Source organism: Chiloscyllium punctatum, chromosome 26, assembly GCF_047496795.1.
Source record: "Chiloscyllium punctatum isolate Juve2018m chromosome 26, sChiPun1.3, whole genome shotgun sequence".
Taxonomy (NCBI): Eukaryota; Metazoa; Chordata; class Chondrichthyes; order Orectolobiformes; family Hemiscylliidae; genus Chiloscyllium; species Chiloscyllium punctatum.
This window is the reverse complement of record NC_092764.1, coordinates 58,842,577-58,856,136: the sequence shown is the minus strand read 5'-3', so window position 1 is coordinate 58,856,136 and position 13,560 is coordinate 58,842,577. Positions and strand designations below refer to the sequence as shown.

The following is a 13,560-nucleotide window of genomic DNA, read 5'->3' as shown; positions in this document are numbered from 1 at the left end:
GACTAATAGTTGCTGACAACCAGGGCGAGTTACTCGGTTTTGTGTCAGCACTAAAGAGGCGAGGCAGGACTGAGAGCATCTAAGCTCTGGATGAAGGGGGGAAGCAGGGCTGGGATGCTGTCAGCATCAATGTGAGTGAGTGCTGAGAGAACAAGTGAGCAGCCCTGAGATGCAGCCTGGTCCAGTCCACGCCGCGAGTGTCCTTTCCCCCCGGGCCAACTCTCCTTGCTGTACGAAAGCTGTCAGTTCAGCAATGCTCCAAATTGCAGCATTGAAGTACAAAACTCTCTTGGATGTGAATTGATGATTTGCCAAGATGGTGCGGCGAGGCTGGGTGCATGTCAGATGCCAACATCCTATTGGTGGTGGGAATCATTGCCCAGAGTGTGTTCTGAGATATGGTGCCAAGTATCCAAGATGGAAGTTGACAGATACCCGCTCTGACTTCTATGTCGGGAATTGTAAATGTCTAGTTTCTATCCAATGGGTGGGAGAGTAAAGAAACTGTATATTTATGAGGGGAGATTAGCTGGTAGTGCATGCTAATACATGCAGTAGGCCTCTCATCACACTTACTCGGAAATTGGGACTTCTTGCTCTTGAATTTGGAAGCTCCTTTCTGGAAACCTCACCCAGTTTTCCCAACTGTCTCACTATGGCCAAAACTATTCATTTCCTGTGATCATTTCATCCATCGAGTACCGAAATCTACTGAATTTCCCGTATTTGATTCATCTGGAAAATTCATAATTGATTCCCAAGCTTGATACAGGCGAGTTTAATATTTCTTACGTTATTTGTGTTAGAAATGTGGGAATGACCTGGCACAGCTGCATCTATTGTCCAACTCTTGTTAGGCCTACTTTTATGAAGGTTAAAGAGTGTGGTGCTGGAAAAGCACAGCCAGTCCGGCAGCATGAGAGTCACAGAATGGAATCCCTACAGGGTTGGAAACAGGCCCTTCAGCCCAACAAGTTCACACCAACCCTCTGAAGAGTAACCCACCCAGACCCATTCCCTTACCCTATATTTACCCCCTGACTAATGTACCTAACCTACACATCCCTGAACATTATGGGCAATGTTGCTTGGCCAATTCATTTAACCTGCACTTCTTTGGAATGTGGGAGGAAACCCGCACAGACACAAGGACAATATGCAAACTCCACACAGACAGTTGTCCGAGGCTGGAATCAAGCCCGGGTCCCTGGTGCTATGAGGCAGCAATGCTAACCACTGAGCCACTGTGCCACCTTATCAGCACTTATGCTCAAAATGTTGCCTGTCCTGCTCCTCGGATGCTGCCTGACCGGCTGTGCTTTTCCAGCACCACACTCTCGACTCTGATCTCCTGCATCTGCAGACCTTACTTTCTCTGACGTTTTTGAAAAGCTGGTTATAATTTATCACAATGGAGTGGCTTGGAGGACCAGTTCGGAGTTAAGTTAAGAATCAGAGCTGAAAATGTGTTGCTGGAAAAGCGCAGCAGGTCAGGCAGCATCCAAGGAGCAGGAGAATCGATGTTTCAGGCATGAGCCCTTCTTCGGGATGCTGATCTTCAGCATCTGCAGTCCTCACTTTCTCCTTAAGTTAAGAATCAATCATGTTGGTGAGAGACAGTTGACGCCTATAGTCCAGACTTATGCAGACCAAACAAGAAGATGCAATGAGTGAATTTGTTTTGTTAGTAATTAAGACTGGTGTTTCTTTAAAGTAGAAAGACCGTTTTATTTCTTCAGAAGTAGTTCTTGTGAAGGTTAACGATCTTCTCTGATTATTTTCTGTATTGCAGAGTGAGAGATAAAACAGTTCTATAAAGATACAAACTTGTAAATTTGCACTTTAATCAGTATTTTGCAGACTGTGTTTGTGTTCCCTTTAGTTGTAAATAGCTGTTAGCTGTTGTAGAGTGTCTATCTGAGTTCATTGTTGAAGAACAGCATGGCGTTCTTTAAAATAGAAAAATGACCTCTGGCAATTTCACAGAGGTAAAATCAAAAAATGTGATACTTAGTCACTTACTAAGGGCAAGTTATAGAGTCATAGTCACAGAGATGTACAGCATGGAAACAGACCCTTTGGTCCAACACGTCTATGCCGACCAGATATCCCAATCCAATCGAGTTCCACCTGCCAGCACCCGGCCCATATTCCTCCAAACCCTTCCTATTCATATACCCATCCAAATGCCTCTTAAATGTTGCAATTGTACCAGCCTCCATCACTTCCTCTGGCAGCTCATTCCATACACGCACCACCCTCTGCGTGAAAAAGTTGCTCCTTAGGTCTCTTTTATATCTTTCCCCTCTCACCCTAAACCTATGCCCTCTAGGTCTGGACTCCCCAAGCTGCCCACCACTGAGGTCAGGCTCACCAGTCTATAGTTCTCTGGCTTGTCTTTACCGCCCTTCTTAAACAGTGGCACCACGTTTGCCAACCTCCAGTCTTCTGGCACCTCACCTGTGACTATCGATGATACAAATATTTCAGCAAGAGGCCCAGCAATCACTTCTCTAGCTTCCCACAGAGTTCTCGGGTACACCTGATCAGGTCCTGGGGATTTATCCACATTTATGTGTTTCAAGACATCCATCACTTCCTCCTCTGTAATCTGGACATTTTGCAAGATGTCACCATCTATTTCCCTACAATCTATATCTTGCATATCGTTTTCACAGTAAATACTGATGCAAAATATTCATTTAGTATCTTCCTCATTTTGTGGCTCCACACAAAGGCCTCCTTGCTGATCTTTGAGGGCCCTATTCTCTCCCTAGTTACCCTTTTGTCCTTAATATATTTGCAAAAACCCTTTGGATTCTCCTTAATTCTATTTGTCAAAGCTATCTCACATCCCCTTTTTGCCCTCCTGATTTCCCTCTTAAGTATACTCCTACTTCCTTTATACTCTTCTAAGGATTCACTCCATCTATCCTGTCTATACCTGATGTATGCTTCCTTCTTTTTCTTAACCAAACCCTCAATTTCTTTAGTCATCCAGCATTCCCTATACCTACCTGGCTTCCCTTTCACCCTGACAGGAATATACTTTCTCTGGATTCTTGTTACCTCATTTCTGAAGGCTTCCCATTTTCCAGCCGTTTCTTTACCTGCGAACATCTGCCTTCAATCAGCTTTCGAAAGTTCTTGCCTAATATCGTCAAAATTGGCCTTTCTCCAATTTAGAACTTCAACTTTTAGATCTGGTCTATCCTTTTCCATCACGATTTTAAAACAAATAAAATTATGGTCACTGGGCCCACTGACACCTGCCCTGCCTTATTTCCCAAGAGTAGGTCACATCCACATACTGAATCAGAAAATTGTCTTGTACACACTTAAGAAATTCCTCTCCATCTAAACCTTTAACACTATGGCAGTCCCAGTCAACGTTTGGAAAGTTAAAATCCCCTACCATAACTACCCTATTATTCTCGGACTACAGAATCCCTAACACAATTGATCTCTTGGAAGCCGACGTACTCCTCATTGCATTAGAGTCAGTCTCAATACCAGAAACTTGGCTGTTTGTGCTACATTCCCCTGAGAATCCATCACCCCCTACATGTTCCAAAACAACATACCTGTTTGAAATGGTCCACAAAAGACTCCTGCTCTAGCTGCCTACCTCTCTTACCCTTCCTGGTGTTAACCCATCTATGTGACTGTACCTGAAACTTTCCCCTTCCTAAAACTGCCGTCCATCACATACTGTTGCTATTGCAAATTCCTCACGGCTTCTATCTGTCTCTCCAACCGATCTGCTCAATCTGATAAGATTCGCATCCAACAGCATTTATGGCAGATATAATCCGCAGTAACCCTTCAACTCTCTTTAAACTCCCACATCTGACAAGAAGTACATGTCACTGCAAAGGCCATTTTTGCTCCTTCACAATCTACAGACCTAGAAAATAACACCGTCTTATTCCTCTCAAAAATACTGCCCCAGGTTAAATTAAGACCATAGGAGTGGAAGTAAGGCCATTCGGCCCATCGAGTCCACTCCGCCATTCAATCATGGCTGAAATTAAGAGCTATGGCTTATATTTTAAGTTTAATCAAGAGACTTATCTCCAAAAACATATAATCAAGAAAGAACCCACTGTACTCACTAATACAGCCTTTCTCTTGGACAGACTTAAAACAAGAATTAACTTATCTGATTCTGTGTTGTGAAATTCACCCAAACCGGATCCTCCAAGATTAGTTGTGAAATTCACTGTTTGTTAACTTTCCCAGATGCACTCCGGTGTCCAGCAACACATGAATTCAAAAACAGCAAAGGCAGTAAGTTGCTAGAAGAGTTGAGGTAAAAACTTGGTTAAAGAGGTGGGACTCAAGGAGCAGGTAAAGAAGAAGGGCATGTGCAATGCCAGAGGGATGTGCAAAGGTAATTCATGAAAATGTGACCTGAGTAGATAAAAATGTAGACATCAGGGAGAACAAGGAGCCAATGCGCAGGATTTGGGATAAGAGTTTGAGGGAAGGAAATTGGCGGGTTAGAGGAAGTTGCAAAGATTGGGGAGGGATAAAGCCAGAAGGGATTCCAGCATGAATAATAGAAAAGATAAATTCAAGATACCTGGGGGATTGACTGCCCAGATGAAGAAAAGAGACAATGGCCTACAATTTATTGCAAGTGCCTCAAAATTCTGTTATATTCATTCAAGTTGCTAGGAGGGAGAACACTGTGGGTTTTATATTTGGTGCCAGGCCAAAGAGAAGGAGAGAGGAATATATTGTTTAAAAAAATGCACACATCATAGGGTACATAATAAAAGTAGAGAAGTGAACCCAGAGACATAAAGCGAAGATGTGTAGATACTCCACATAAAACCATCTGCTGCAGAAATCCTTAAAAAGACAAAGCTGAAGAGCCTGCCTCCTGGTCAGTGTTTATTGCCTTGAAGTACCAAGTTACTCCCTCCATTCTCAAACAGATTTGTGCAAAAGGTAGATGTGATACCTTATGCTCAATGGATTGAATAATATCCCATATCTCTATCTTCTACAATACTGAATTTAAGCAAGGCACATCACTCAGCATCCACACCACTGTATATTTTATGAGGAAATAAATACCCAGTGTACAATTGTCTCTGTGTTAGGACATTTGCTTAAAATTAACATCTTCCTGTTGTCTCCTCTGACAGATTGGCCGAACAGAAACAGCCATGAACAATCTAAATCCAGTATTTGCCAAGAAGTTTGTGGTAGACTATCATTTTGAAGAAGTGCAGAAACTGAAATTTGCCTTGTTTGACCAAGACAAATCCAGTAAACAGCTTTACGAGCATGACTTCCTTGGAGAATTTTCATGTACTCTAGGAGTGGTAGGACTCTTTTTTTGTACGATCTTGAATTATTCCAAATCTTCAGTAACTTCAGTTACAAAAGTAAAATTTTGATTCATGATGCAGATTGTTTCAAGTAAGAAGATAACAAGGCCGCTTGTTCTGACCAATGGGAAACCAGCTGGAAAAGGAACAATATTGGTACAGTCAAGTTTAATTTTTACTTTTGTTAGAGTCACTGATTTAACTTTATTTTTATTTTATTATTTTCTCAAGTTTGGTTTGGAGCTGCGCATTGGGAGCAGTGAGCTAAAGATGACTTTTGGACTGTAGTAAAAGTTTGTGTTTGTGTTAAAAGGAAAACAGACCTAACAAGCCTTTTTCGGAGCAAATTGCTGTATATTCTGGAATCTGTACTGAAAACAAAAAAATGCTGGAAATCACAGAGCATCAAGAAAAATCCTTGGAGAGAGAGAGCAAGCTTCATGAAGAGTCATCCAGACTTGAAATGTTAGCTTGCTGTCTCACCATGGATGCTGCCTGACCTGCTGTGATTTCCAAATGAGTTTTGTTTTGTGAGATCAGGCCTGAAAATTAATTGCAGGTTGGTTCCTGATCGAAAGGTTCTGCAGACGCCTCATTACCAAAAAGAGCATTATGTTTAAAATGATAGCAGAAGTCGGCCACTAATGAAGTCAGTACCTGGGAATTGATTCCAGCATTTCCAGAAAAAACATTATGTTCAAACAGATGGCAGACATTAAATGCTAACTGGCACCTCATAGAGGAGATGGTCTATGAGTACATGGTTGGAGTTTGAATTGGATTTTGGACTGTGTTTTCTGTGAGAACGAATCTGCCTGTTGATACTACAGCATAAAGATTTGAAAGGTGCCTGCCTAACCTCCCATGAGCACATGTTAGAAGCTCAGAACAGAAGGCTAATTATAGGCAGTACTGCCTTTTTCTGAGTGAACTGGAAAGGTGACCCCGATCGAAATCTTCTGAAAATCAATCATGAAACAATCATTTATACCTGAGGAACAATGTGTTGTGGAACCCACTTAAGTAATTGGGCCAGTTTTGTTATGTTCTGTCACTTATCACTTAACTGCATTTGTTCATCTGTGCTTTGTGTGAATGGGGCTGAAAACAAAGGTGTTTGGGTTTATAGCACAGACCAATTCAATTACTTTGTTGTTTCATTTTGTTCTAGTAAAGTTATTGTCTTGTTAATAAATTCCCAAGTCTTTTGTTTAAATTACGAACTTGTGTCAAGAATTGAGTATTTGCAAAGTGTGGGATTGGTGACTGATAAGCCTGGTTAGGAGCCATTGAGGTTAATTTTGGGTGTCTTTTGAATGTTTGAAGTTTACTGTGTTGTGAATACAGAGATAATAAGGCTGATTCGGTTTGGCCATCTGTCTCTGTGTTGTAACCCTTCCACTATTTCAGCAAAATAAACTGTTAAAGTGAAATGACCAAAGCAGACCAACTTGATTTGGGTGACAAACCAAGTTGATTGACCATTCTGAACAGCTCAATTGTGTTGAGTTTCTAACCTGGCGAATTACAATTTGGAACTGGGAGTTGATACAACGAAGAAATAAAATTGGAGAAACCAGAATATGCTTTATTCTATACATCACTATGCAGCTGATCTGAGTGTGCTGAACTTATCAGTTAACACCCAACTAGATTAGTGAATAAACTTCTGAATTATATACATGGGCATCATGCTGGCTCCTCAACGAGTGGGGTTTGTGTTGCTGCAAAGTCACCTACCTAGTGTATAGGAGACATATTCATAACGACAGATTGAAAACATTTACCAAATGACATGTTGATGCATCTTCCCCTGCCTTTACAGATAAGTGCCCAAGAAATCTCCGATAATAGAGTAATCACCCTCAGCATGGCTGGAAGAAAGCTGGACAAGAAGGTAGGCTTCCGTCTCTAATACGGTCTATGGAAACATAGAAAGGACTGCGACCACTCCATTGCTATACTCACTATCAAGTAAAGATGCTCCAAGAGAGCATATTAGTGAAACTCAGACAACAGTTCAATCTTAATTACTAGCAAGCGCGGTGAATTCCTTGCTTCCCAAATTTGGCTCTCTTTAGATTTTAATAACTCCTGTGATATTATGTACTTCCTACAGACCTGTGGTAACTACTGCATGGACAGACGACTATATTTTAAAAACCAGATGCGTTCCTTTTAAACACCAATTACTGTTACATAATTTCTCAGCAAATCACTGCAGAATGAGTCACAGGTTAAATTATGAGATTGGAGCCCTCAGTGTTGGAGGCAGCATGTTAGCATGGCTAATACAATGGCAGATGGACAGGGAGTAGTGACTGGGGATAAGGGGAACCTTGACCAATGGAGTTCCACAGAGTTCAGTGCTGGGACTGTAACTGTGCACAATATATACCAAAGACTTGGAGGAAGGAAGCGAATGTACTGGAGCCAAATTTGCAGATGACCCAAAATTAGCTGGAAAGGCAGATTGTGAGATGGATACAGACAGTTTACGGAGAGATATTGATAGGTTAAGTAAGCAGGCAAAACATTGTAGGTACTTGCGAGGTTCTTGTGCATGAAACTTAGCAAGCTAGCACACAAGTGCAGCAGGTAATCAGGAAGGGTAATGGCAGGTTGGCCCTTATTTCAAAGGGGTTAGAGTATAAGAGTAGGGAAGTCTTACTGTACAAGGGGCTGGTGAGGCTACACATGATGTACTATGACCAATTTTCATCCTCATATTTAATGAAAGATCTTATTTGATTGGAGGCAGTTCAGAGACGGTTCACTCGGATGATCCCTGGTATGGAGGGATTATCTTGAGGACAAAGCCTAAACAGGTTGGGATTCTACTCACTGGAGTTTAGAAGAATGAGAGGTGATCTTATTGAAACATTGAGGATTCTTAAGGGGCTGGACAGGGTGAATACTGAGACATGGGAGAGAGTCTAGGACCAGATGCATAGTCTCAGAATAAAGAGGCATCAAGGTAAGACTGAGATAATGAGCAATTTCATCTCCCAGAGGGTAGCGGTTCTTTGGAATTCCTTGCGACAGAGAGCTATGGGGCCAGATTTCTTGTGTATCTTTGAGGCTAAGATCATTATCTCTTGATCATTATCTAAGATATTGATCAATAGGAGAATCAAGGGTTACAGGGAAAGGTCAGGAAAATGGATTTAAGGAATGTTGGATCAGCCATGATCCTACTGAATGGCTGAACAGTCTCGAGGGCCGAACGCCCTACTCCTGTTCCTATTTCTGATAGTCTTGTTCTGGTCTTTTGTGGACACCTGATACCAAGATCTCAGGGCATGCTCTATGGGAAGTCCCCACACACCCTGTTGACCAACCTCTGATCTATTTACAAGATGGCTCTGTATTTCAATGCTGCAATTTGGAGTGAACCAGCAACTTTCATTGCAAAGCTGCTGCAAGGACAGTTTGCCTATAAAGGAGGACACCCAGCTCACAGACTAGACCAGACTGCATCTCAAGCTGCTTGCTTGCCCTGGGGAGACTGTTTGTGGAGGTTGGAAGCATCATGCTGGGGTGCAGACGGGATGAGAATTGGGAATGGAGGCAACTCAGTCTGGAAGTGAGGGAAGATTTATAGATCATGAAAAGGAAAGGAATAGGGTAGGAGTGTATGTGGTGGAGGCACCATTCACAGTCAGTGACACCCTGGCTCCCACGGCAAGGTCCGTGCACTCCTGGATCCAACAGGTTGACTCAATATGTCTGGGCTGGGGGGGTGCGTAAAATAATTTGATGGATGGGATGGGTGGGAATCTGGGAAGTTCAGCACCAATGGGGCTGGTGGGGAGAGCTACCAAGAAGGTCTATGTATATTTGGGGGTTCATGAAAGTTAAGAGGCTGGGCCAGAGAGAGAGAGAGAGAGAGAGAGAGAGAGAGAGGAGTGACCGCTGTTTCCTTCTGTCAGTTTCTAAATAACAAGTGTGCAACTGAACAGGAAATATCTACCACCTCACGTGCAGTGGGTGGGGTATCTGTTTTGTTCTTTGTGGGTGGGAATTCATTTTTGAGCAAATAGAGACCCTTTAAAGAGCAACAGCATTATGTAGAGACCCAGACAGTAAATGGAAGGGCATCTGCAAGCACCACGTATTATGTGAACCTGCTTTAACACTGTGTAGAGTCCAGATTCTAGACCCTGGGTGTGTTTGTACCACAGTAGGATCATGGCTGATCTGACATTCCTCACATCCACTTTCCTGTCCTTTCCCTCTCACCCTTGATTCCCCTATTAATCAAGGTCTTAGAAAATGATCAAGCGGTAATGATTTTAGCATATGCTGAGCTGGCCCTAACCAAATGCAGATTCACCCTCTTCGGTCCGACTTCCTACAGGGTTCAGAGGGGCTGGCAGAGTGGAGGGGTGGGCATCGGGAGTCCTTACAGTTGAAACATTGCTAAGTTACATTATTTTCCTTCTTCCTTCAGTTGTGTCTTTGTGAGGTCCTTATTAGGATTGTACAATTGCAGGCATTTGGATTACAATAATTATTGTTGTTCATCCGCCCACTTAGCTGAAGATGTGGCTGAAGATCAGACCTCACGGGAATGAGGTAGATTATATTTGAGGAGAGCAATCTGGTTAATCAGATGGAGCATGTTCCAGTGATGAATCTTGCCCCTAAGCCACAAGGTAGTGAACACCTCAATGTCCTTTAGCAGGGCCCTTCCAAGTGTATTGTCACTTGCCCTGCCATAGTTATATTTGTTTCAGTAGGTGGATTACCTTTGCTCTCTAAAGGGCCTCATATTGCTCAAAAATGAATTCCCACCCTCCGAGAACAAAACAGTTACCATACCCACTTAAACTGGAGTCTAGATTAGAGTGGTGCGGGAAAAGCACAGCAGTTCAGGCAGCATCCTGATGAAGGGCTTTTGCCCAAAACGTCGATTTTACTGCTCCTCGGATGCTGCCTGAACTGCTGTGCTTTTCCAGCGCCACTCTAATCTAGACTCTGCTTTCTAGCATCTGCAGTCATTGCTTTTACCCACTTAAACTGGAGCCAGTTTATAATCACTGTCCAGTTTTTTTTCGGACTCCACTATCTGTCAGAATTGTTAGCTTTATAAACTGCTCTCATGTTATCACTTCCTTATTAGGTTGGAGGGGGTGACACCAGGCAATGATATCCCACCTTCTCCATGACTCCCTCCCCAGCCCCAAGCATAAATGGTTTGTGTGGTTTTATTTACAGAGTGTGCCCTTCGCTTTATATATGCAAACCCTGCTGAAATTGCTCATGCACATGAGGATACTAATTTCAATCTGTTGGACTACTTGGGAGGTTCGGGCTGCAGCTGGGAGCGATGGGGTGCACAATGTTTTGGAGCCTGTGCAGAGCACTGAGCAATGAGGCATACTGGCATGGCTGAGGCAGCAATCAAAGATGTGTTTGTGCCCTTAGCATCTGCACCACATCCACCTCTCGCTTCAGAGAGCTCCACATCAGGAGTGCAGCCTTATAGTTTGCATGAATATGTCCCAGCCTTCAACAGGCTGGAAGTGACTTGCTAACAGTAGCGACAGCAAAAGGATGCCATTTACTCGGGTTAAATATGGAGCATTCTGATTTTCTTTCAAGGCCAAACCATTTCTTAAGTTGCTAACAGGCATAGCATCAGGATTCAAGAACGTTAGTGAGTGTTAGCTGCTGCTCTGTCAGCGCTGTGTGTATATGAGTTAGGAATCCTTCTTGTATTACCAGGGCCTTTTAATCTGCAGTAACTCATCTCTCGGAAAGATGTCTGTCTTTAGCATTGAGCTATCCACGAATCCAAAAGTGGCATCCTTCCAAGAATAATTTGAACATTGCCCTATTTAAATAGGCATTAATTTTCTTACAGGATCTTTTTGGGAAATCCGATCCCTATTTGGAATTCTATAAACAAGAGGAAGACGGAAAATGGATGCTGGTACATCGAACAGAGGTAGTTTTACTTGTTGAAGTGAATCATCTGCTTTTAGTGTGGTGCGAATGTAGAGCAAAATGTTTCCCCATGAAACCCCCTCTATCTACGACAGTAGTACTCTCATTTGCCCGTATCAAAGCGCTGCAAGGTATTAAGTTTACCATTTTTGTTTTTGAGGGGGAGGGGTGGTAAGGGGAATGGAGTGGGTGCAGGTGGTGAAAGGGAGAGGGGTGGGGTTGCTAGCAGAGGGTGATTGAGGGGAAGTAGAGTTAGCTAAAAGAGTTTTAAAAAAAGATTCCAAACAAACAATCACTACTACCCAGAATGACTGCAGGTTCATGTGAACACTATCACCCACAAGTTCCCCATCAACTCTCAGGCCTGCCCGACTTTGAAAAATGTTACCAATCCTTTATCCTCACAAAGCCTGAAACTTTCTACCGAATGACACTGAAGATGCACGTACAGTCTACAACAGCTCAAGAAGGTGCATCATCACCACTTTCTTAAGGGCAACCGAGGAAGGGAAATCAATATTGGCCTTGCCATCTGCAACCCATGAAAGGGCAAACATACAATTAGAACTTTTTTCACTGGAGCGTAGGAGGTTGAGGGGTGACCTTAGTGGGGTTTATAAAACCATGAGGGGCATGGATAAGGTGAAAGAGAAGGATCTTTTCCCTAGGGTGGGACAATTCAAAACTAGAGGCCATATTTTTAAGGTGAGATGAGAAAGATTTAAAAAGGACACAAGGGCAACTTCTTTTGCTCAGTATGGTTCATGCGTGGAATGAACAGCCAGAGAAATTGATGGATTTGGGTAAACTTACAAAGTCAAAGTCTTTTCCCTGGGGTGGAGGAGTCCAGAACTAGAGGGCATAGGTTGAGGGTGAGAGGGGAGAGATATAAAAGAGACCTAAGGGGCAACTATTTCACACAGAGGGTGGTACGTGTAAGGAATGAGCTGCCAGAGGAAGTGGTGGAGGCTGATACAATTGCAACATTTAAGAGGCATCTGGATGGGTATATGAATAGGAAGGGTTTGGAGAGATATGCGTTGGGTGCTGCAGGTGGGAATAGATTGGGTTGGGATATCTGATCGGCATGGATGAGTTGGACCAAAGGGTGTGTTTCCGTGCTGTACATCTCTACAACTGTATGACGCACAACATTTAGTGGATATTTGGATAAGCTCATGAATCAGAGAGGTTTGGAGGGATATGGGTCAAGCGTACTTAGGTGGGTCCAGTTTAGTTTGGGAACATGGTTGGTATGGACTGTCGGACCAAAGCGTCTATTTCCATCTTGTATGGCTGTATGAGTCTATGACAATTAAGCCCCTTCTTTCTATTAAAAGCTGAATTTGAATGGTTCAGTTCAGCATCAGCAACAATGGATACTTGTCATGTTTCTCTTCATTTATATCTTGTGGGCCAAAGGATTCAAGCTGTTGTGAATGTTAATATAAACTAAAATGAGAAGGAGAAGCTGCATCTGCTGATTTTGAGCTCACCATCATTAATTTCCCAGCATTCATCATTCGTCATCCTGTGTCAATAATTGCATCTGGGTTTTGCTGACCGTTGTTAGTGCCACAGCCACTTAACTCGTGTACAGAAATCTAGAAACTTAAAAAAAAAGACACAGAGCATGATGAACTGAATAATCAATGCACCTTGCTCAAGTCCTAATGCTGTTTGTGGTCCAGTGGTGAGACTTGCATTGTATCTTTCATTTCTCGAGTTATCTAGTCAGCTTCCCTTCGGAACAAAAAATCCAATATTCACAGGAAGCCGTGTCGTTATCCTTTTCGTGTAGTTAATGTATGGAGCTGCTTCTCAATCAGCCTGACAATCCTGCAATCACTGAGAGTCGATGAAATTGTTGAGCAGCTTGCCGCAGAGAGAGACTGCAGCCTGTGCAGGAATTAACAGTGAAACATTATTGGCTTCCTTTCTGTATCTCTGAGACTCCTGTGATTTCCTGCAAGGATCTGCTGCAGGCTCACAGGCAGGGACTTTTCAATAATTCTTCAAGAATACTTTCAGAGGTTTTATATTTTGGGTTAAATGTTTGGATTAAATTTATTGCAGCATCATGAGATATTCTAGCTCTTTTGAAATTTCAGAAACTCTGTGGTGAAATTTGTCCTGTCTTACTATATATGGGTGTATATTCTACCTTTATTGGTGCCCATTTATGGTGGAATTTTAGTCCCATCTGCTTCTCGCTATTTCTTGCGATCTCTGACATCTCCCTAGTTCAGATCAATAGTTATTGGTA

General features: G+C 42.7%; 1 protein-coding gene across 2 annotated transcripts in view; it reads left to right on the top strand.

Annotated features, from left to right (window-relative positions):
* Window positions 1-13,560, top strand: part of cpne2 (copine II) — a 264,882-nt gene that overhangs the window by 41,228 nt on the left and 210,094 nt on the right. For both annotated transcript variants that reach the window (XM_072547502.1, XM_072547503.1), the window contains 4 exons: window positions 5,157-5,336; window positions 5,424-5,498; window positions 7,168-7,239; window positions 11,212-11,295. In XM_072547502.1, coding sequence (XP_072403603.1) covers window positions 5,157-5,336; window positions 5,424-5,498; window positions 7,168-7,239; window positions 11,212-11,295 — 411 coding nt within the window. The remainder of the gene's footprint in view (window positions 1-5,156; window positions 5,337-5,423; window positions 5,499-7,167; window positions 7,240-11,211; window positions 11,296-13,560) is intronic.